Source organism: Glycine max, chromosome 12 (assembly GCF_000004515.6).
Source record: "Glycine max cultivar Williams 82 chromosome 12, Glycine_max_v4.0, whole genome shotgun sequence".
NCBI lineage: Eukaryota > Viridiplantae > Streptophyta > Magnoliopsida > Fabales > Fabaceae > Glycine > Glycine max.
The window spans coordinates 10,576,091-10,600,734 of NC_038248.2; the positions used below are offsets into that span (position 1 = coordinate 10,576,091).

At 30.3% G+C, this 24,644-nt stretch overlaps 2 protein-coding genes across 2 annotated transcripts; both read right to left on the reverse strand.

Annotated features, from left to right (window-relative positions):
• Positions 1-9,994: 9,994 nt before the first annotated feature.
• LOC100803464 (lanC-like protein GCL2) lies at positions 9,995-13,286 on the reverse strand. Its single transcript, XM_003539862.5, has 6 exons — positions 12,881-13,286; positions 12,191-12,369; positions 11,980-12,091; positions 11,337-11,453; positions 10,913-11,230; positions 9,995-10,483 (listed from the first exon to the last, which is right to left on the reverse strand). Exons 1-6 carry the CDS (start codon positions 13,058-13,060, stop codon positions 10,145-10,147), a joined length of 1,245 nt encoding a protein of 414 aa, XP_003539910.1. The 5' UTR covers positions 13,061-13,286; the 3' UTR covers positions 9,995-10,144.
• A 2,202-nt stretch (positions 13,287-15,488) lies between these two features.
• LOC100804002 (expansin-A20) lies at positions 15,489-17,647 on the reverse strand. The gene is made up of 3 exons (XM_003539863.5): positions 17,413-17,647; positions 16,999-17,317; positions 15,489-16,680 (listed from the first exon to the last, which is right to left on the reverse strand). Exons 1-3 carry the CDS (start codon positions 17,543-17,545, stop codon positions 16,368-16,370), a joined length of 765 nt encoding a protein of 254 aa, XP_003539911.1. The 5' UTR covers positions 17,546-17,647; the 3' UTR covers positions 15,489-16,367.
• Between the last annotated feature and the right edge of the window lie 6,997 nt (positions 17,648-24,644).

A 24,644-nucleotide genomic window follows, 5' to 3' on the forward strand; every position in this document is an offset into this window, starting at 1 on the left:
ACATGTGTAGGGATCCTTAGAGGATCAAATTGGGATTTATTTTGAGATGTTTACTATATTGTAATTCTCCCTTTATGATTATAATTATGAGATTGTTGTGTTTGACAGACCAATTGATACCTTGATGCGAATTGGTTGATAAAATTGAGTGTTTTTGGTGTTTTCATGTTTTTAACCTATGATTTTGATTCCTTTGATTTTATATGGTTATGTGAAATTGTTTGAGGGTTTTAATTGTATGAACATAACATAATAATATTATTATTGTAAGACATGTATATAATGCCTGAGGTATGATAACATGTTGTCTTAGGATTATGGAAGTGAGATGAACTATGTGTAAGTGACAAGTTGAGTATGTGTTAAATTGTGAGATCACACATATGTATTGAGATGTTGTGAGCTATGAACCGTACAATCAAACGACTGTAAGAGCCTTTAAGAGCTATGAGTTAATGCGTGACGAGTATTGTGATGAGATTCACTGTGGGAACTCGACGAGTTTAATCACTTTAAGACACGACGAGTTAAAATATTTTGAGAACAATTGAGGAGTTGTATGTTTTGTATAGTTCATAGATAGAGTCTGTGTGCTAAAATATTTTTTGGGTTGGAGTTGAATCAATAGGGAGAGGCCGTGACGAACTCTTCAGAATGTAGGCCTTGGGGGTAAATACACTCGATTTGAATATTCCTTGAAGATTATGTTGATCTCATATAGTTTGAGCGTTCTCGCAAAATAGAGTAACCCTGACTGGTCTTCCTATGGTTTTACCGAGTGAAAGTGACTTCACTTACCAATGTGTAGTTTGTCCTGTCATGTACTCTTGGGCGCTCGACGAGGTTTTTCATTGATATGATATCACATTACATATAGGATTGAGTCTTAGTATATTTGTTGCATAACACTTGTGTATTGATCGATATTGATTGGTTGAGTGATATTGTGTTTTGATCTTGAGTATGTGAATGATGTGAAAATGTGTGAGACGTGTAGTGTTGAGATGTGATGTTACGCAATAAGTGATGAAATGACGTGAGTTGTGTTAAAGTAAGTTGTATTTCATTTATATGATATGTATATCTATATTGTCTCGTTTCTCTCTATTATTTAGGAATGTGATAACTCACTCCCTGTGTGTTTTTTGTGTTTGAATCTTGTGATGATCTCAAACTTTGTGTTTATGTGAGCAGATGATTAGGTGGATGACTATGGAGAACCTCATGCTAAAGGACGCTATAACACAATGGTCTAATAGGATGTGGCATTGGGACATGAGATTCTGTATTAATTGCATGAAGTTCTGGACATGTAGTTTGTATCTTTTTGTTTCACATGCTTAAGTTTTTAGTTCATTCTTTGGAGTTTTGGACGACCTTGTTTTGAGCCGGAGATGTTTATAATAAGTTTTATTTGGTAACAGTGAAGTGAATGTAACCCTGTTACCTATGTGAATTTATTTAAGTGATTTGAATAAAATTGATTTAATTAAATTCCATATTTTTATATGTTTTTCTTAAGTATATGTATGTCAGGGTAGAGGGTGTTACAATTGGCATCAAACAATTGGTGTATATAGGCTAAATATTCTAAAGGTATAACTATAAATTGAGCTAGCTAATTGTAAATGGTATACAATGGTAATAGATATGTTTGATTACCATATTTAGTAGGGTTTTGAATCATATAGGATAATGGGTTGTAAATATCAAGGTAGACAAATCTAGCCTCTGAAAACTGTTTTTAAAGGGAATTCATTAGGGATGAGAGCTTGCTGTTGAAGAGCATTGTAGCCTGGTTTTCAAAATCTGAAACATGCTTTGTATATGCCTCCATGAATTGTTCTCTGTGAGGGCATGCACCCTAGTAGCCGCAAACCAATTACTCTAATTCGTCTAGCTCCTAGTCCATAAAGTTCCTGCATTGATAATTTTTATGCAAAGATATATGATATGAAATAAATTCTAAGAAACAATGCTCTAATACAAAAGTCTAAACCAAATTGATCATTTGTGCATGTGGTTCACATAAATACACACATCAATGTTTATTAGGATTTTTCCACTTTAGTGCTTAAGTAGGCCTCACAGTTAGTCGTGATTAAGGGAATAGATGGCCTTGTGGCCCACATGTGTATGGCCTAGGTCTTCCTTCTAGAGTCAATGTTTTAACATCAAGTCTATTATGGTCATCGCAATTAAGATAATTTTCGCTTTGGTGTTCATGTAAGCCTCACAATTTGGTCCTTCAAAGGTGTTTTGATGGCTTAAGGGAGGAGGGTGTTTATAAATTACCCTTAGCCTCAAATTTCTAAACAACTTTTTGGTGTTAAAGTAGAATTGCCATGTCATGAGTTTTGACTCAATAAAAAAATGGTACAATTGGTTGTTTAACAACCTTTCAACATAAAAAGCCAATTGCCAACTACAACTAAGGACTAACAACAATGTCATTTGTCTTTGAGCTCTGTGTTGGGGTAACAACTGCATGTGCTATGATTGAAAAGTTATCACTTAGACCGTATTTTAGTTCTTTTAAGTCGGTCAACTTCAAAATTTATAGGAAAATGCACACATGATGATGCTCAGCAAAGAAATATGCATGTTTCTAAGTTCTAACTTTATCTTTTGGTCCTTTAATAGAGCATACCTGCAAGAAGGCACACATGTCAACCAATGGGAATAAAAGCAAGCACTTCCTTTTTGCACCTTATTTTTCTTTATACTACTTTTTTTAAAAAAAATAAATACCCAAAATATCTTTCCCTCTCCCTTCACTTTCAACCCAACACCTCCCTCTTTTTCCCTATTACCAGAACCCATTATCTACCCATCTATCGTTTCCTTCTTCCTCCCACGCAACCTTCTCTTTCTTTGGTGTTTCCTTCACCCATCGTCTTCATTGAATTTAACCTTTATTTTCATCCGTCAAACAATACAAAAACTAGTTTATGTAATATAATTATGTTTTAATGCATTCTAAAAACTATTTTTGTAATGTATTAAAACATAACTTTATTATGAAAATTGTTTTTAGTAGTGTTGAAGCAGTGTTGGTCACAATTTTTTATAAATACATTATGAAAAATTGTTTTCAAAAATGTTAAAATATATTTTCCTTTCTCATAAATATAAAAACGCTTAGAATTCCTTTCTCATGAAATTGAATGGAAGCATGTAGAAATTGAACATAAGCATAAAAAAGTTGTGAGGAAGAAGAAAGAGAATTTGGGATAGACAATCAACTTTTATTCAATGAATTATTGCTTCAATTTAGTCTAATTGTTAGTACAAGCTTTTATACATAGAGGAAGTTAGTTACAAGTTTAACTAACTATCAACAACCATAACCAACTACCAACTACCAACTACTTTCTAACCATAGTTGACTCTTTAATGATTGTCTTCTAACATGGCTAATACTTTATTTTCATCGGTCAAACATTACAAAAACTAGTTTATGTAATATAATTATGTTTTAATGCATTCTAAAAACTATTTTTTGTAATGTATTCAAACATAACTTTATTATGAAAAATATTTTTAGTAGTGTTGAAGCATTGCCCATGCTTTTTATAAATACAATATGAAATTTTTTTTTCAAAAAGGCTAAAATGTTTTTCTTTCTCATAAATATAAAAATGTTTAGAATTCGTTTCTGTAAAATTTTTAATATGTTTTTCGTCCTCAATAAATTAAAATGTGTCACATTTTTGCTAAGACGTAGATTCGGATAAATTTAAATTTATAATGATAGTTGTTTACTATGAAGAGTGATTTGTATATGATTACTCTTTTTATATTTATGAAGACAAAATAAATATTTTAGCCTTTCAAAAAAATATTTTTGTTAAAAGATAATATGAAGGGTGCAAAAAGAAAAAGGTAAAGTGCAAATAGAATTCACCTTAAAAACATTCAGATGTACTGAAGGGAAAATAGTGAACTATAAGTCAATCATCCTCAAGACAAGTTAGATCGAGAGTATAAACAAAATGCATAGTGGAGCCAGGTTCAAACTAACATTGATAAATTTATTGGGAATAGATAAAAAAAAAAAAACAAGGACAACTTCAAAGTGAATAAATTATTAATTTAATCCATTGATAATATTGGTTAAATGAATTCTTGATATTGTGGAAATATATAATTTGATTGCTATATTAGCAATCAATTTGGTTCTTAACATTACAACAAGAAGGAAATCCTCGAGAAACTGAAATGGCATTCATTATGAGACAAATTAATTAAGATTCAGGGCATGGTCCAACGGTAACGAAGTCTAAAGCAAATTTAAAAAAAAAACATATTTTTTTAAATAAAACAATTATAAGTTGTGAATTTTTTTCTTTTTTTTCCTTATATATGGTATGTGAGAGAGAGGTTTTTTTGGTGTAAATAATCACAACAATGGGATGGAAATGAACCGAGTCGCTTGTCAAGGGCCTATGACTCGGCCTATTTAAGACTTGGTTCGGCTCGGCTCGGTTTGCCTTGTTTACTATAAAGACCAAGTTCAAACTTTTTAAAAAGTTTTTTTTAGATAAAAAGACCAAAGTCAAATTATAAAAAAAGCGTGTTAAGCTTGACAAACTAGCTTGTTTAAATAATAATAATAATAATAAGAATAATTATTATTATCTATACCATTTTTATGGCATTATGAATGACAGTATGAAGTAGCATAATGTGCTTAGAGAGTTCACTTGCATTGGAAAATTTTCAAAAAGAAAAAAACTTAAGTTAAAAGGATAATGCAACCAGATTAATACTTCCAAAGAAAAAAATGTTTTGTAAAAACATTTTCAGACAATTTAAATATTTTTATTTGACTATATTAGTATAAATCATCTCTAATCCATATATTTTTAATATTATGTTCTTTTTTTTTCATTTTCTTTTGATATACTTTGTGTTTTAATAACTTGAATTCAATATGATTTTGTTTATCAATTATTTTTGGATTTGTGCATTACTTATACGAAATTTTATAAGTTTCTTCTTTTGGTTAGTATGTTAGTATTTCACGAGGTTTTAAAATAATTAATTGATTAAAGACGTCTTTAAGCAGACTTTTAAATAGGTTCGTAGGCCGATAAGCCGAGTCGAGCCTTTAAAAAAAGTCTATGACAGATAATGAGTCGAACTCAAATCTTACGTAGTTAACTTAAGTCAAACTCAAATCTAATAAAATTTGGCTTGACTTAACTCATTTCCACCCGTCACGAACCTATTATATATCACTAAATATTATTACCACTCTAGACTTATGAAATATTTTAGCACGGTAGATTAGCAGAATCTTGATTCGTATGTTTGGGTCGGTGAAGTATATATGATCCCTTGATCATACTACTTTGTCGTTACAATGCATTACCTTGCTCCTTGCATAATGTGTTGATTGGTCTCGTGTCATGTGATTGTATTTTGCGGTGATTGAATTGATTTACATGTTGTAATTTCACGTTTAAAATCAATGTATTTTATATCTAAATCCTATAATTAGCTGCCCATGTGTAGCGAAAAGATTCTTACCTCATAAAAATTTCTATTTGTTCTCTTTTCCTTTCTCTTTTAGTTAGTGTAATTCATTATAATATATTTAATAAACATAATATTTGTTTCATGCATTAAAATATTTACTATTTTTAATGTTGAAAATAATTACTTGATAAAAACATATTTTAAAGTAGAAAAATTTGAATATATATTGATAAAATTTGAATAAATTGATAAACATATATAATATTTTATTTCATAATATTTTTATAATGTCCAAGATATCTCTTAGCTGCGACCTAGAGACTAATCTCTCAACTTATAGACATTTATTTAAAAGACTAACCTCTGGACGACATGGACGTCAAGATCTAGTCCATCTTAACATACTTAACTGTGTGATAATTTTTTATATATATTATTTTGTTATCTTTTATAAATATATTGAAATTACTATCTTGTATCGTGACTCCTTTTTTTATGTCTAAATTAAATGTAACATGTGATTATGAAGTGTATTTGTAACATTATTTTTCGTAGACTAAATTAAAAAAGATTATTATTTATAAATAAATAGAGTTTTATAAAATGATAAAGTTTTTTTATAATTAAATAAATAAGGAGAAATAACTTTATTAATTAAAATAATGATTTTAAAGAAAATAAAGAATGTATTTTATTTATTCATTTGATAGAGAATAAAATATAGCTTGTTTTTATAAAGTTATAAAAATAATTAAATAGAGTAAATAATAAGTTATGAGTACCTAACTGTAACTAACGATGTTAGGTCAGTTTTCATACCAACGATATCTTCTCTTCTCATTCTCGTTTTTTCCCTTCTCTTCTCAAAACTCTTTCTTCTTCTCGGAGACCACCAAACCTGTCTAAACAAATATGATGATCTCGGACTCATTTGCCGTTGGATCGTCATGAAATTTAAGCACCAGGCTTACAACTCAATTCCGAGTCTTTTGACCGTTGAGAATTATGAGAAAATGTCGGATCTGAGAGAAATATAATTCTCATTGTAGCCTTTTCTTTTCTCACAAAAATCTAAAATTGTCTTGGTAAAATTACGATCCCGGATTCTTTAACCGTTGGATTATTGTAACATTTTGATATGTTGTTCAAGATTCAATTACCCACACCTTCACCGTTGGAATTTGCAAGATAATATTCAGGGAGGGAGATAACGGAATCGTACGAAGATAGTACAAATGGAGTCTTCAATCCCTTCTCCTTCTCTCTAACGTTTGTGAACCCTATCAGAGTAATAAGAGAAAAAAAATTGAGGAATCTCAGGAAATTGCTAGAGATGCCGCTATCGCTATTGAAAGACATGTGAGCTCGCTTAGAGGTAATGGATGAGTTATTCACAATTGGGGATTAGTGAGAACATGTATAGGGATACTTAGAGGATTAAATTGAGATTTATTTTGGGGTGTTTATTAAATTATAATTTTTCCTTTACAATTATAAATACAATATTATTTTCCTTACGTATCAATTGATATTCTGATAAGAATTAATTGATAAACTTGAGTACTCTTAATGTTTTGTGTTTTGACCCATGATTTTGATATAATTGTGTGAAATTATTTGAGGGGTTTTACTACCCATGTTATGATAAACCTTTTGTATAAATTATTATAGTGAGATTATGAAATGGTGATTTAAATTGTGAGTATATAATGAATTAAACCTGTGATGAATGGTGAAATAAATGTGTATTGAGATGTGTATATTGAGTTGTGAGCTATGAACTGTGCAATCACACAATTGTAAGACCTTTTAAGGGCGACGAGTATTGTGATGGGATCCACTGTGGGAACCCGACGAGATAAAATGATTTTGAAAAATAATTGAGTAGTTGTGTGTATTGCATAGTTCATAGGTAAAGTGTATATGGTTCATGAGGTGTGATAATGTGTTAATTTGAGATTATACCATTGTGATTGAGATCGAATATAAGTGATAAATTGAGTATGTATATGATTGAGATATATATGTGCGTTGAGATGTTGTGTGCATTGAGTTGTGAACTATGAATTTTACAATCACATGACCATAAGACCCTTTAAGGGCGACGAGTTAATGGTAAGACCCTTTAAGGGCGACGAGTTAATGCTAAGTCCCTTTTAGGGCGACGAGTTAATGCTAAGACCCTTTAAAGGCGACGAGTTAATGCTAAGACCCTTAAAGGGCAACGAGTTAAAACTATTTTGAGAACAACTGAGGAGTCGTGTGTTTTGTACAGTTCATAGATAGAGCCTGTGTGCTAAAATGTTTTCTGGGTTGGACTTGAATCAGGAGGGAGAAGCCCTGACAGACTCTTCGGAGTGTAGGCCTTGGAGGTCACCCGGTTTGAGTGCTCCTTTAAGCCTATGTTGATCCCATATGGTTAGAGCATTCTCGCAAAACACTGTGACCATGACTAGTCTCCCTATGATTTTACCTAGTGAGAGTAATCTGACGTGCTAGTGTGTGGTTTGTCTTGTCATGTACTCCTAGGTGTCCGACGAGATTTTTCACTGACATGGTACCACATTGCATATAAGATTGAGTCTTAGTGTATATGTTGCATAACGCTTATGTATTGATCGATATTGATTGACTTGGTGATATTGTGTGTTGATCCTTGAGTAAGTGAATGTTGTGAAAATGAATGAAATGAGACGTGTTGTGTTATGATGTGATGTTGGGTGACAAAGTGGTGAAATGATGTGAGCTATGTTTAAGTAAGTTTTATTTTGTTTTTATGATATTTATACCTACATGTTGTCTCGTTATTCTTCATTAGTTAGGAATGTGATAACTTACTCTCGGTGTGCTATTTGTATTTGGATCCTGTGATGATCTCGAACCTTGTATTTGTGGGAGCAGATGAATAGGTGGATGACTATGAAGAACCTGATGCTAGAGGACACAAGAACACAATGCTCTGATAGGATGTGACATTAGGGTATAGGTTCTATATTAATTGTATGAAGTTTTATACGACATTGTTTTGAGCCAAAGTGAATTTATTATTTATTTAGACAAGTTTTATTATGATGCTAGAAAGATGAATGCGAGCCTTCTACCCTCTTGAAAGGCTTGTATTTAAATGTGTTTTAAAAACTTTTAATTAAGTTTAATTTCTTATTTTTTTTTATTATTAGTACATATATGTATGGTATAGAGGATGTCACAGTATTTGCTTGATTTTTTTTTCTAATGTGTTGCATGCATAAATTCTTGTTAAAGAATTTCAAATAAAAAGTTTGTGTTAAAAAAAATATAACTTATTGTGACATTTCAACATGTAATGATCATATGATAATAGATAGATTAAAATATTTTGTTTTCCAATAATATAAGTAACACAAACTTGGATTAAAAAAAATACAAACTAAAAAATAATTATAATTATAAATTAAAATCTTTCAATCATCTCATACTATCTATGTCAAAATAGTGTTACTAATACTCTTAATCAATTTAATGTTTGAGGTTAATGTACAACATAAGTCAATTTTGTCCCTATTCTCACTACTCTCTCTATTCCACTCAAATGTTAAGGTTGTTAAAGTGAGTGTTTAAATTAATTTTGTGGGTTTTATAATGGTTAAAAAATATTATTTATAATAATGTTGTTAAACAATGGTTGCTTATATAAGCAACTATGCTCATATAAATAACTCCAAATTTGCTCTAATGGAAGAAAAAAATTAAATAACTCATAAGTATTTGACCGAAGATGTTTTAATTGGTTGATTTAAATGCTTCTTTTAACGCCTTAAATAAGGATAATTAGTTTCTATTTTAATTCATATCAAGTACTCCAGGTGCTATTGATTTAAAAAAAAAAAAAAAGACTATGTACTTAGAAACAATTGTCATTGGTTTAGTATTACATATTTATAAAAATTAATAGCAGATGAATTCCATTGTTTTGAAGAAAAATACCTCGCACCTTAATACGGAGTATTACTTATAACTCCTTTATTTTATTTTTTAATAAAAATTCTAAGTTTCTATACATGCTTTATTTCCCAGTTTCAATATTTTTTTATACTAAGGATATTACTTTAATTATGATGTTTTAGCCCTTTTATTCATTTAGTAGTAAATATGATTGTCGACTTAATTAAAACTATTATTGGCAATCAAAAAACATATTTTTATCCATTAGATCGTTTTTCCCGTCTTAATCATTTAATAATTATGTTTATCCATGACATGAACGAAGTTGCTTATCCAACAATCTTTTGTCCAATGCCCATGTCTGAGCTCCGCATATCATTGTGCCCTATGGCTGTGACATCATATAAGTACACGAACCTGAAACTCAACCCAAATTCTAAGAACCCAACTCCGCTTTAATAAGACTCCAAACATTTTCCACTAAATAAACAGTAGTATTCTGTACAACTGTCTGTTAAGAGGAAAGGCATGCAAAACAAGTATATGCAAACGACAAGCAAAATATAGAGGAAATTGACACAATTGCTTAAAAAGCACAAGGTTCTCACATAACTCAAACTTCATAAAAAGTATATATATATCCCTACCAAGACTGACTCATTTTATTTTGACAACATTTACATTGGTCATATGAGATACGGTTATACATAGTCTCCTTTCCAAAACATGTAGATTCTCAGAGTTCATAAGCTGGAAATTTAGACAAGGAAGGATCACTCATATCCAAAAAGAGGTAAGCCATGCCCCCTAGCCCTTCAAACATTGAATATGGTCTATCACCCCCATGCATTTCCCCTCGAGATATCAGCTTATGAGCTCTGTCAAGCAAAAAGCAAGCAAAAGCTTTGGCCCTGTATAAGTACTTCACATCCCCGGTAAGTTGGTACAGTGACAGAAAGACATATGCATTCCCACTAATACCATGGCATATCCCAACTTTCTTAAGCAGACCACGATTCCAAACCACTTCTGCTGCTTCTATAGCTGCATCCAGGAATTCTTTATCTCCAAAAACCTATGCATTTTTTTTCCAAATGAAAAAAGAAACAAGTGGTCCACAATAGCAAAAACATTTATCAAAATTCAATTTGGGAAAAATATATCTAATTCTGTTATATGATACACAAATCATGCATTCGTCCTGAGACAACATTGGCATCCGGTGTATGTACAATTGTATATGACAATGCTCAACATGAAAAACAGATGACATTTGTAATGGCATAGACATCACTCAAAAGTGCTTCTACAATGCTGCCATCTTACAAAAGCAAGACGCAAAATTGATCAAGAAAAGGAATAAATTAATCAATGCCATAAAAGTTATTCTTTCAAGGATCATTGATCCATAAGTAAATATATAAATTTTGCAACTCCCAAAATGATCATAAAGATTTCATATGAGAAAACATATGTTACCAAGTGAGTGAAAGTTATCTATCACCTTAGCTGCTTTGACAAGTGTGAGTGCCATTCCAGGAGCTCCATGACACCAATGCACAAGAGCATCGCTCTTCCTATCATCTTCACTAACAGGATAGTTTCCACTGCGAAAGCGGTTGCTTATCATGTACTTGAGAGTTCCCCTGACGTCCTCAAGCTCATCTGGCTTCAACTCCATATCCATCAGCACATGCATAATCCCAGCCAATCCATGCGCAGCACCCCAGTACTTCTCTCCATACCATTCAAACATCAACGGGCATCTTCCCTTCCTACCCAATGCCCTTCCATTTTTAATGACTTCATCGACAACCACAGCCTGAAAAAAATTCACAAACACAACCCCATTGTATTTGTTGACTCCTCTCCCAATTCAAAACACAACAAAGTCAAAAATCACATGAATAGTTGGAGACCAAACCCACAGTATAATTGGAAGGAACTGTCCCCAGACCAAGATGCTTGTTTAAGAACAAACACGCCCATAGAAAACCAACCCTTCCATATAACAACTCGTCAGGAAGATCTTTTGACAGCTTAATCTGCACCACACAAGGCTTAGTCATCAGTTACAGTTGCTAAAGCTTTGGTTAATCAAGATTCAACTTCCCTAAAGTGAATAACTCACATTATGTTGATATTATGTACACATTCCAAACAAATCATGGATCTGTTTAGAATATCAACCTTCAATTTTTTTTTTCTCCAACTACTAAAATTATTTACTTTATCCTTACTCACTTTAGAAGATCTAAATCTGGTTAACAAAGTTATTTGACATAAAAAAAATCAATACACTACAGTTAAAAACAGTCAAGTAGTGATGATCTTTCACTACTCAGCTGTAAATTACCACTCATACACCTGTAATCACATGTATTATTATATTCTGATTCTGAACTAAGTTAATAAATAAACGATCCCAACTCATTTTAGAGGGTAAAATAAGTAATTCCGATTGTTTGATAAAAAAACCAATACAATGATTACTTACTTTAATCAACCCAAATCACCAAAACGATAACTTCAAAAACAAATAAATGCAATTCTAGATAAATAAAGTAGTACCTTTTTGAACTGAGCCAAGTAATACTTTAGGGACTCGTCATCACCAGCGTGTTTCGCAGCGACAGCTCCGAGAGAGCACACACCAGCACGCCCACAAATGAACGTGACGTCCCTGTCAACAGTTCATTCATTCAAAGTCTGAAACTCTACACTTAACCATTACGCAGAAACACGAAAAAGAGTAAACGGTAATAGCGAAACAAGAGAGAACCTGGAACGAGCCGAAGCGGCATCGCAAGCCTTTACAATCTCGGAGCAGAGAGACAGGTCGTTCCCGTTGCCGGTCACTCGGTAAGACTTGAAGAGCAGAAACGCGGTGCCCAGAACGCCGCAATAGAGAGTGAAGTCGCGCACCTGCTGCCCGGACAGCCCCCACGTTTCTATCACTATCTGACTCGAAACCACACACGTGTGAGAATGTAGATGCGTGCGTTAGAAGGAGAAGAAAAGAAAAACTGTAAGTTCAAATTTTTCATTATTAAAAAATTAATAATTAATATTTATTAACAAAAATTAGACTTAAATATATTTTTTATTTTTAATAAATATTTAATTTTATATTTATTTTATTATTGCCTCTAATAAAATAATAATTTTATTTTTAATCCATAATTCTTATTTTTAGTTCTAATAAATTAATAAATTTTATATTTATTCTGTAATAAATATTTTTCATTTATTTTGATGTTAATACAAATTAAAATAAAATTTACTAATTTATTAAAAATAAATATAAATTTTTTAATTTATCAAAAAAGATAAAAATAAAATATTAAAAATAAAAATATTATTTTATTATGAATTCCACAAACATAAAAATCAAATATTTATTAAAAATAAAAAATATATTAAAGTCCGAATATAAGTTAAAAATAACGAAATAATGGGTAGGAATCGGTACGGTTTCTTTGAGGTCGAGAGCGGCGCGTTTGAGACGCTCCAAGAGTGGCGCGTGGGGCATGGCGAGGAGCTTCGGGAGCGAGTCGCCCACTGTGAGGGCTTCTTCTTCTTCCTGAGGAGTGGACGGCGTCGTTTCGGGTACGAACTCGGGCATCGGGTTGGGGAAGAACCGATCCGCCATGGCTTCGGTTCTGAAGTGAAGATTCTAGAAAGCTTAGAAGAAGAATGAAGAGAAGAAATGTGGCGAGGTTTGGTTTATTTCAAAGCGACGCTGTTTCGGTTGTCGTTGGGTTGCTAACGCTGTGATTTTGATCTCTGAGTTTCACATGTCAAGCTATCATCCTTACACCTCATCGCCATCTGTGCGTTCGTGGCACTCAAAAGTTTTAGAATGTTTATCGGTTGTTCTTCTGTAAGGAAATAAAAAATAAAATAATTTCAAGTTTACAGGTAGTATTTTTTAAAAATAAAATAATTTCAAGTTTACAGGTAGTATTTTTTAAAAATAAAATAAAAATATTAAATATAGTAAACGTTTGTTTATTTAAAATTTTTTTTAATTTTCTATGCTGTGTAATTATATATGATTCGGGATTTTGTTAAAATTTAAATTCAACTTTCAAAAGATATTTAAATTATAGGCTAAGATATTGGAAGAGTTCCTTATCTTATTATTTTTTAAGAGACCCTTAATTTTAAAAAAATTTAAAATGATGTTCCTATTTATTTAATTTATGACAAGTTAATTCTTTTAAAAAATTAATCATTTTTTACTTGTAACACGATTTTAAATCTTTTTTTTTATGGATTTAATATATAATTTTTTTCATTAGATTAGATTTACCTATATGAAAATTATAGAAATTAACTAATGTTCAAAACCAAAAAAATTATAAATATAGTAAAAATCGTATGAAAAAGAGTTTGATAAATAATAAAAAAAAATGTAATACTAGATTTTTATATTTTTATTAATCATTAAACTTACTTCTCATACATTTTTATTTTCTTTATGTCTCTTTTTAGTTCTAACATTAGTTATTTTGTTATTTTCATAATCTTTATGTAAATGAATCTAATGAAATAAATTTATTATCTTAAATCAATAAAAAAAATGTTTAAAATTATGTCCAAAAATTGAAAATGAACAATTTTTAAAAAGGACTCATTTATCATAAATTAAATAAGTTAAGTGACTATTTTGAAATTTTTTAAAGTTAGGGACCAATTTAGAAGAAAAAAATAAGTCAAGGGACCATTAGTATATATTAGTCTAAATTACATTAATTTTTATTTTTAAAAGATGTTTTGTTTTATTAAACTAATATATATTAGATTTTAATTTATTTAATATAATTACTACGGGATTACTCCCATATAGTTTCCTCTTATGTACTTTGGTTATCTAGATTTTAGACTTGTCTTCTGACTCTTCTCCATAGATGTAGCTCAGTTCTTATAATTATGATATCTGTGGCTCTGACTGTATGATAGAACTCAAACATTTTAGTGATGAAAAGTATAATTCTCATGTGTGGGTGTGTGTTTTTTTATCGGATTCAATCTTTGTTCGATCGATGAAAATGTACAATTCTCGTATGTTTTGTGGGTGTGTATAGAAATGAGTCCTTTATGCCTATTACATTGGCATTTAATTTTAGGCATTTTGATATTTGATAAATACTTGATTTTTTATTTTATTTTTTTCTTAATAAATTTATATTTTCTATTAAATTTCTAATAAAAAATATTTTTATTTTTTAGTATTTGATATTTTATTTTAATTCATGATAAATTAACGAATTTTGTATTTGTTTTTAAATAGATCAATAAATTTTATTTTAATATCAAATAATAAAAAATGAAAAAATATTTAAGGGTTAAACACAAAATTCACTGATTCATTAGACTAAAAATAAATGTGAATGACCAAAAATTTTATTAGAAATTCAATAATACAAAATAAAAATTTATTAAAAAATAAACATAAAAATTAAATATTTATTAGAAATAAAAACATATTTAATTATTAATTCTATTATTGCAATCTTCTTGATTTCCACTGATGCAGTGAATATAAATATACCATACCATTCATCTTGAGGAAAAGGAGAATAGACACCCCTATAGTGCTATAGTGAATATAATGCATAACGAATGCGGATCCTCTGCTGCCTCTGCAGCTATTGATCACAATTCACACACCTCTCACTCTGTTAACAACATAGTATTTTTATTCTTTTGAATGCACTTAAGTCTGTGCTTCCATTCAAGGAGAATAAGCTACGGGTAAAGGACAATTCTTCAGGCTTAGCAGCTTGTCTTGAATAGCATTGGACTACATTGTTAGAGTAATCACTCTGTATCAGCTTAATGTTAGGAACCATTGACAAGTTAGCTTCATTCTGTTGTGAATTGTTGATGTTAATCGGAAATGGCATTCTGTAACGGTGGTAGTTTAGAATTAGGCTGCTAAAAAGACTGAACTGATGCCGAACTATGCTAAAAAGAATGAAATGTTTTAAATAAAAAAAAATAGAACTTAATTGTTCCATAAAACTGAACTGTTTGAACGAATCGAACTGTAACTTCAATAAAAAAAAATGTGAAAAAACTGCGTCAAAATAAGATGTTTATTGAGAACAATTTACACAATTCAATACAGTTCAGAATAGTTCGGAAGCATTTCAATTCAGTTCAATTCGCCCAAACTGTTTTTACAGTTCATTTCAGTTATTTAGTAGTTCAGTTCATCTATTTTGCTCACCCCTAGTTAGGATAAGTGTGGACTGTATCTTCCCTCCTACTTAGCCTCTATTCTCTTTTCCGGTAAATAGTTGTATCAGTTCTCCCATCAGTAATATGGAATTGCATTTTATGCATATAGGCACTTTGCCTATCCTTCTAGTTCATCTTTCTCTTTCTCTAATGAGGAGCTTCTTATTCCTAAGATTATTGTCCACAGATTTGGAGGCTTTAGATGCAAATCTTTTCGCTGTCATCTTATGATATTCTCTAGTAGAATTTCATGAATATGGAAGTGGAACTTTATAAGATGCACTTAGAAGAAATGGAATTAGTTGAAACTGCAGGAATTTCTTGTCCTCAGAGCAGTGACTTCAAATCAAACTAAGCCTTACCATGGAGAAGTTTGGTGGAAGAAAAAACTCAAGCAACTAAAATAAATCACAAGATGTTCTTCATATGACTACTCATACAGGACATTTCTTTTCAAATAATTACATGTTCCGTCAATGACTGCCTTTTGATCAACGGAATCTTAAGGGTAGGGATCATAAGTTACCCTTTGCTCAACTTTTTTCCCATCATTTTCAGCTTAGGCTAGAACCAATGTTTGATCATGAATCATGAGCAAATATACAATTAAGCTTGTGCTCTTTCACAACTGATTTCACTGATCATAGTTTACAATTACAGCTTCAAGTTACAAATCCAACCCTCCCGTTGTCCTATTTAGACTCTTGAATCTACTCATGCTCAAATTGTTTTCCTTCAAATGTCTGTCCAAACATCCAGTTTGTGGGTGCTACATTGTAAGATGTGAGTGTCTTTCCACTACTGCTGGTTACCTCAAAGGACAAAGGCTGATTTTGGAAGTTGAAATTGCAATGCCAGTTTTGTCCCCAGTTCCTTGCCATTGGTATCCATCCTGTTCTAGATCCTTTCACTTTCACAGCAAACACTTCACCATCCAGACCAACATTGGAAATCAGAACTTGATAGAAGTGAGAACTCCCACACATTGTGAATCTCATGCCACCACTCCTTGCACACTTCACTCTGCAAGAAAATGTGTTTTAGGTTTCTCTGTTTTTTTTTCTCAAAATTAGTGTTAGGATGCATATTTTAAAAATGATGATTTTGGTCCCTATAACAGTGAATTATGCTTAGTAAATTTCGTCCCTATAACAGCTAACAAAAGAGTTAGGGTGATGGATGAAAATTTCAAAATACCAAAAATATAAAAGATCCAAAGTCATCATTTTTAAAGTATAAGTATTGACCCATTTTGACTGAGAATAGAGGACCTAAAAGGCTAAAACACATTTTGCCCTCAATTTAATCAATCTTTAGCATTGGAGCTTTTATTTTGGTTACCTTCTATACTGAACCGGCACTATATCAGCTTTATTCTTGGCAATTTCAGCAAATGCAGCCCGTGACATCTCAAAATGTTCTCTTGGAAAATTGCACCAGCCACCATAATCAACAGAAAGCCCATAATTTGGAGCACAGAAATCTGTAACAGTAACAACAACAGAAGGGCTTCCCATCACACACCACAAGATGTGATCAACACACCTGATTTCATAGCAAGCCCCACATGTGCTCCCTCTGTTGAACAAAATGGTGCTTAACCCAGCACTGTGTTTCCCATAACTTGCCCTGTGGAGGTCTCCATAACCACAAGCTCCTTCTGCAACACATAGCACAACCACATTGTCAAAAAACATGATGCTGTTTTCATCCTGAGATTACGTAAGAAGAACCAAGGAGAAAGTGAAGTAGTACCGGTAATAAGAGACCCCTCTGTGTCATTGGCATAAGTTGCAGTGGCTTTTTTCCACTCTTGGTCTTTGTAAGCAACAATCTTGCATGAATGTACTAAGATCAAGTAGAGAAGTGTAGATTGAAGAACACCCATCTGAGATAATAGCGTTTAGAAACTGATTATTACTTCAAATTGAAATACTTTATGTTTTTGTGATATGTGGGGCTAAGAGACTTAACAAATAGGGAAAAGGGGTTCTTTTTTGTAACTGCAAATGATGATGATCTTGCTAAAGATGGAGATATAGCCTATCTTTGAATAAAAGTTGAAAATATGTTTTTGGAAAATTTAATACACATTTTTGAATTCTTAATTTAAGACATGGAATAAAGAATAAAAAAATTGTTATCTTAATGTTTATTTTAAGGATTTAATCGGTATATATGGATAATATAATTTTTTATACATTATTAACCAATTACAAAATGTCATATTTTTACAAATTTAAGTCTATAATTTTTTAAAAGTTATACATTATGAATTGTGATTGATTGATAGTATATAAAATTTTATGTTGATAATATATAACAATTAAATTCATTTTTAATTATCCCAATTTCATCCCAGCAAACAAAATTAGATGTTTGAATGACAAGAAGTTTTTAAAGTATTTTACCTTTCAAAAACAACAATTTATTTTATTTTATTTTGTGTGTTGAAAACTTGAAATGTATGTTGAAAATTTTAAAGCTATATTTTCTACTTTTATCTAAACATAGTCATATATGTTTAGATTAAAATTGGTAAACTTAAATTTAAATATATTTTATTTTGTAGGAGATTTTGTAAAAAGAAAAATCTAAATTGATTGAAGACAAAGTAAAGCAAAACTTAGTTTACAGTTGAACCCAACTGAAACCAATAAAAAAACTTGAGGCCTCCCAACCGAAAATTAAACCTGGAGATACCATTAAAAAAACTCGAGGCTTCCCAGCTGAAAATGAAACCTAGGTATAAGCATTGACAAATTTTAGCAATGGATGATTAATTTCAAAATTGTGGGGACATGAAATAAGCCGAGAAATAAGGTAATTTGTTGCTCATTCCAAGGAGCCTGCCTGCTCTTTCTTTTGTTTGCTTTGATGCTTTTCTATTGTCTCTTCTTTTTAGGAGGAGAATGGAATGGAGACTCCAAAAGGTGGGTTTGGAGCCTGCAATTTGGATGTAGTTCATACTAAAACCCTTTTTTGTGATGGTGGCGGACACACTAATTGGAAAGCTCTACTACTCTTCAGTGTGGAACCTTGACTGCCAAAGGGATGCTTTATTAATCATTTTGTTTCTGGGACATGCAGTGTTTCTAGGATTTGGTTAGTAGTTGATTTATGCTTTATATCCTTTTAATTTATGATCACTATAATGTTATATTTTAAGTAATTTAATGAAGTATCTATTGATGAGTAATTTTGATTGATTATTTCTAGTAAATTTTTCCTTATAATAACATTTTTGACAAATGACTTGTTTATTTAAAATCATTTTTTATTATGAAAATTAAAAAAGTGAATTCCTATAAAAAAATTAAATCATTAGTGGCTTCGCAGCTTCCAAGAAAAGAAATGTTAATAAGTATTAGAGTAAATATTTCATACACGATGATTAATATTTCAATATATTCATAATTTATAATTTATTATACCTGTGCATGTAACATTGATCATTAGTTTTCCATTAATTGATATTATTATTTAGACTATGGTATAACTAACTTATAAAATTAGTTGAAAGCTTATAAGTTACGAAATGAAATAAATTATTAAAATTATATTGTTTAAAATTATTTTTTTACATTTAAATATTTTATTAATGATATTATTTTAAAATAAAAAGTGTTTTTCTTTATAATTTTTTAAAGCATTTTTTTATTTATATAAAAATAACTTAGATGTATATGTCTTTCACTTGTAAGATTATGAAACATGATACAAATAAGATTTTTTGTTTAAAACTAATCATATATGTTTGAAATTTCATTTAAATTATGCCATATAATTGAAAAAACATAAATAATTCAACTAATAATTGTAAAATTAATATGATTTAAATAATTTTTAATCTTAAGGAACGATGTGATGATGACAATTAGCAAGTTGATTATCGCATGCATGAAAGAATGGTAAATTAGATAAAAAAAAAAGTTTTTCAAATAAGTAAAAACACAAAATAATTCTTAAATTAAATAAAAGGATAAAATATAATTTCAAATTAAATAATAAGAATAAATTGAGAATAAAATACGTTAATTCAAGTAGCTTATCAAAATAAGCTAATTGTGATAGCTTAAGGAAAATAATTAAGCTATTAAAATAAGCTTGTGTATTATGTAAACTTTTAATTAAAATAGCTTATAAGTTAATCAAAGAAGTTTATATGCTCTCAAAATCTTGCCAAACATAAAATCAAGTTGCATACTTAAGAAAAATCATATGCAATTAAATAATATAGACTTAACTTTATTGAAAATTCTAGTATAAAATTTTTAGTTCAACATAAAAATTATAATTTTATAATTTTAAAACTCCTTGCAAGTTAGTTTAAACTTATCTCTGACATTTTTGTTATTATAAGTCTTTCACTTGAGCTATATTAATTCTTTTGCTAAAGTTTCCTTCCAAAGCATAGGTGAAAGCTATAATTAATAGAGATTTTCACCCATTAATTAAATGACTCACAAAATATGACGAGTTAGTGGATTGCCATGCTTAAACTAAACAACACAAGAAGTTGGTTGGCACGCAAGTGATCCATATTTAAAATAATTAAAAAAGGAAGAAGAATTCAAACATACATTTATGCAAACATTATCTGTGTTCTAAAATATTTCTAATAAAAATACATTATAAGAAAAAAATTATAAAATACTACTAATATAATATAACTATTAAATAATAAACCTAAAAAAAAGATTGGCTGGTTAATAAACCTAAATAATAAACCTAAAAAACATACACTTGGTGTTAGTGTCCTCTAAAGTACTTGGTACCTATCTCTAGATTTACACCATCTTCACCTTTTGCCATTCCTTGGATTTTTACCATAATACTCTTATCATATAAAGTTTAGCTAGTTCTTTGTTATTTTTGTTATTGTAATGAGTTCATTTATATACAATTTTTTATCGCGACTACCTTTATTGAAGAAAATGTGTGAAACGAGCTAAAAAAGGGATGATCCTAAATGTAAGGTAGCCATTTTTCCCCCAATGTTCCAAGTTTGTTATTTTCCTAAGTTAATGTAGCTAGTTTTGGTATTTATATTTTATGGATTTTAATAATAAAACCAAATTTTGTTACATGTGTTTATCATCTTTCTTTTTTATGTTGTTACAATTATATATATCAAATGGATTGATCCAACCTAGTCTTATCCTTAACCTATAAAATTAGGGTCAAATAACGCAATGTTTATCCTAAGGCATGTTTAGAGGTGCGATGATAATGAGTTCATGATTGAAGGCCCTAAAAAATATTTCAATGCAAGGAGGAAAAAGTTTTCAATTCTTTTTGGTAATAACTTAATTTTATTGGTTTTTGTCAAAAACTTTTTAATTATTAGTTTCAACTTATCAAAACATTAAAGTTAACAAAATTTTAATTTGTTCCAAAAAAAAAAGTCTATTCACATGTAATATTTTGCATTTGTATGTTTTTCTTAGTTGAGAAAATATTTTGTAAATAATAAAAGGATAAATAATCAAATTTGTCCCTCAAAGTGTGATGCAGTGACAAATTGGTTCCTAAAGAATAAAAAATATATATTTAGTCTCTAAATATGTAAAAAGTGCAACAAATTTATCTTGACATTAAGTTGTAATGTTCAATAACCAATTTGGCAATAAATATTTTTGAGGACTATTTGACAATAAGTTACAAAGTTTAAGAACCAAATTGTCATTAAATTGTCCGCAGGACTAATTTGACGCATTTTTTTTTTACATATTTAGATATTAAATTTGAATTTTTATCTTTTCGAGACCAATTTGTTAGCACCTTACACTTTCAGAGACGATTTTTTCTATTTATCCATGATAAAATATATTATTTATTAAAATTAAATGTATATTTTTTTTGTGGAAGGCATGTTTAAATTTTACAATAGACTTAAATATATTTTGGTCTATCAAATTTGAGCCACTATTAGTTTTGGTCTCCTAATTATGAAAAATGTTCCTTTAGTTTTCCTTATTGATTTTTGGGAGTTTGAATGCACAATTTGTGATAGCTTTTAACTAAAGGAGGGACTAAAAAAGTATTTTTTTTAAAAAAAAATAGTGGCCTAAAAAATAAATTTAGACCTCATTTAAGGTCGTTGTAAATTTTTGTTTTAAAATTCAGTTTTCAAAATATATTTAAGATTTTACAATACTTGTATATAAATGGTTCATGTTTATTGGTATGCTGGTATTTGGGTAACAAAATAATATCTCACAGTTAAAATAAGAAATGAGAAAAATAGAAATTGACATAATATTTTAACATGGAAAACCTTCAACAGATAAGGAAAAAATCATGGATAAGATCAGAGAAATATTTTGACTAAGTGGAAGAGAAATTACAACCTCTCTAAATATAGGGAGAACAATTACACACTCTATCTTATAATAGGAGAATACAACACTCACTCAAAGATCTCTCCAAGAATGAGATACTACAAATTATAGTGGGATGCAAATATGATGGAATGAAGGTGTTATTTATAATCAACGGATGGAGCTTGGTCATTAAATGCATTATAGAAATTTTTCTACCCTCCAACCAATTCTTGTGCCTAGCTACATATAGGTAATTTTTTGTCATCCACCCTTTGTTGACTTACATGCCAACAAAGTGGCTTTACATGTTTGGTGGTTTCACAATCTCCCACTTAAAGCTACTTTTGTGTGTTTTCAAATATCTCTCTACCTTATAATTTCCTTGATGCTTACATTTTTTATAGTCCAAATGAGGATCGATACCATGCAAACTTGTTTGAATTGATTCGCTTGGTCATGACATTTGCTAGGTTATGTTTGGTGTGAATCTTCTGCATATCTATACTTCCTTCCTCAACTACTTGTTTGACAAAGTGATATTGAACACCTATGTGCTTTGTCATGGAATGAAAAGTTGGATTCCTTGCAATGTGCAAGGCACTTTGGCTGTCATAATACACAATAATCTTATGTTGTTCCCCAGGCCTTCTATTAACCTTTGAATCCAAATAGCTTCCTTGCAAGCTTCAGTAGTTGCCATGTATTCAGCTTCTCTAATAGACAAAGCCATAACAATTTGTAATGTGGACAACTAGCTCACTGCCCCTCCTACAACTGTAAACACATAGTTGTTAATAGATTTTCTCTTATCAAGATCACTTGCAAAATCTGAATCGATATAGCCCTTGACAAAATTTTTTGATCCTTCAAAACATAATGCAACACCTAAGGTTCCTTTGATGTATCTAAGGATCCTCTTCACATCATCCTAGTGCTCTCTACCAAAATTTTCCATGAACCTACTAGTTGCTCCCACTGCTTTTGCAGTATCTGGTCTAGTACAAATCATGGAATACATCAGGCTTTCCACCGCTAATGCATATAGTACTCGAGACATTTCCATCCTCTTTACTTCATTGCTAGGACTCATACTTGAGGATAACTTATAATTGACAAGACTTTTAATAAGTAATTCTTTTAAGAAAGTCAAACCTTCCTTTTTTTTCTATCTTGGTGAATTTGCATTCCTAAAATTTGTTTGTAGGTCCCATGTCCTTTTAATATTCTTTGCACAAAAACTTAAATGATGTTAATTTAACAATTATTTGCTAAAAAAGAAAGAATTAAGAAATAAAATTTACAAATTCCTATATAATTTAACCCCAAAATATACTCATAATTAGCAGTTATCAAACTTCCCCCAATTTAAAACTTTGCTTGTCCTCAAGCAAAAAGAAAAAGTTCATAGTTTACCAATCACAATTCATGAGATACCTGCATGCATTCAAAAAAGCTTCATTGGCCAATTCTCAAGTTCATAGTTGTCATAAGTTCATGAAAGGAGCAGAACAAGATGCACTTCAAATGAAATGGTTAGCAAAAATGATAGATCACAAGGAATAATCACCAAACTTCAGTCCTCACAAGGCTAGTGTTTCTATTAATCCTGTAAGTGCCTCGGTAAAAATGTTTCAATTATAACATCTGAATAGTAAAATTCCCAACTTTACACATCATCTCAGTCAATGCAATTATACATGCACAAAGAAATCATGATTTTTCTAGGATTCAAAGCTTAGAATCTAGGAGAGCATTCATTCACCCTAATTAACAACAAACCACAACTTATAAATTTTTACAACTCCAACCTTATTACTTTGCTACTCTTTTCAGCACAACTATTCTCTTTGATGATGGTTTACCCCAACTTTTATTCTTTAATTTTTTTTTTTTTGCAAATGTAACTAAACATTCATGTTGAGCTAGAGTAATACTATATTTTATAACTCAATTTAACTTGTGTTGTTTATTCATTTTCCTGCAATAAAAAATCACCCAAAAATATTCCCCCAAATTTGGGACAAATTTGTCTGGATCCATGAGTACTCTCCTACAACTTAAGAAAAGGTAGTTAGAAAATATCACATTTTGGGCTTGGGTTCCAATAACAAAAATTTTACATTAGGCTCAAAAAGGGTGCAAGGGATGCATTCATTCACATGATGACTTTTTGGCTAAGTAGCTGAATAATAACAAACAAGGCCTTGATAATCTCCACATCATACATACATTTCAAGCAATTCAAGAATCATGCAAAATCAGAAAATTAAAACCAGTTGTTCTTTCACAATTTAAAGTTCACACAACTTACCGATTTTCATTGAAGTATAAAGGTTCTCATTTTATGTTTTTCTATCAGAAATACTAACCTTTTCACTCTTGTACTATTAGTTCACACTCCATCACTTACATTTGTTGGAACAAGTGACCTCAGAATAATTAAGAAGGGGGATGGGGGTTGAATTAATTATGAATGTGTCTTGACTAATTAAAATTTATCCTTCTTAATGTTACTAGATTCAATTAGGCTTTACTACTAAGTTATGAGAAAGTAAAGAACAAAAACAATAACTTAGACAAAAGTAAAGCAGAAATAAAAAGTGCACAATGGAAAAGTAAAGAGCGTAGGGAAGAAGAAAGCAAACACAAGTTTTATACTGG

Excerpts from the sequence above, each read along its gene's own strand:
- LOC100803464 (XM_003539862.5), bottom strand. The coding sequence starts at position 13,060 with ATGGCGGATCGGTTCTTCCCCAACCCGATGCCCGAGTTCGTACCCGAA. Across the intron at positions 12,370-12,880 it reads CTCTCGACCTCAAAGAAACC|ATAGTGATAGAAACGTGGGG; the intron begins GTACCGATTCCT and ends GTTTCGAGTCAG. Across the intron at positions 11,454-11,979 it reads ACTTGGCTCAGTTCAAAAAG|ATTAAGCTGTCAAAAGATCT; the intron begins GTACTACTTTAT and ends TGTGTGGTGCAG.
- LOC100804002 (XM_003539863.5), bottom strand. The coding sequence starts at position 17,545 with ATGGGTGTTCTTCAATCTACACTTCTCTACTTGATCTTAGTACATTCA. Across the intron at positions 17,318-17,412 it reads AGAGGGGTCTCTTATTACCG|AAGGAGCTTGTGGTTATGGA; the intron begins GTACTACTTCAC and ends TATGTGTTGCAG. Across the intron at positions 16,681-16,998 it reads GTGCCGGTTCAGTATAGAAG|AGTGAAGTGTGCAAGGAGTG; the intron begins GTAACCAAAATA and ends ATTTTCTTGCAG.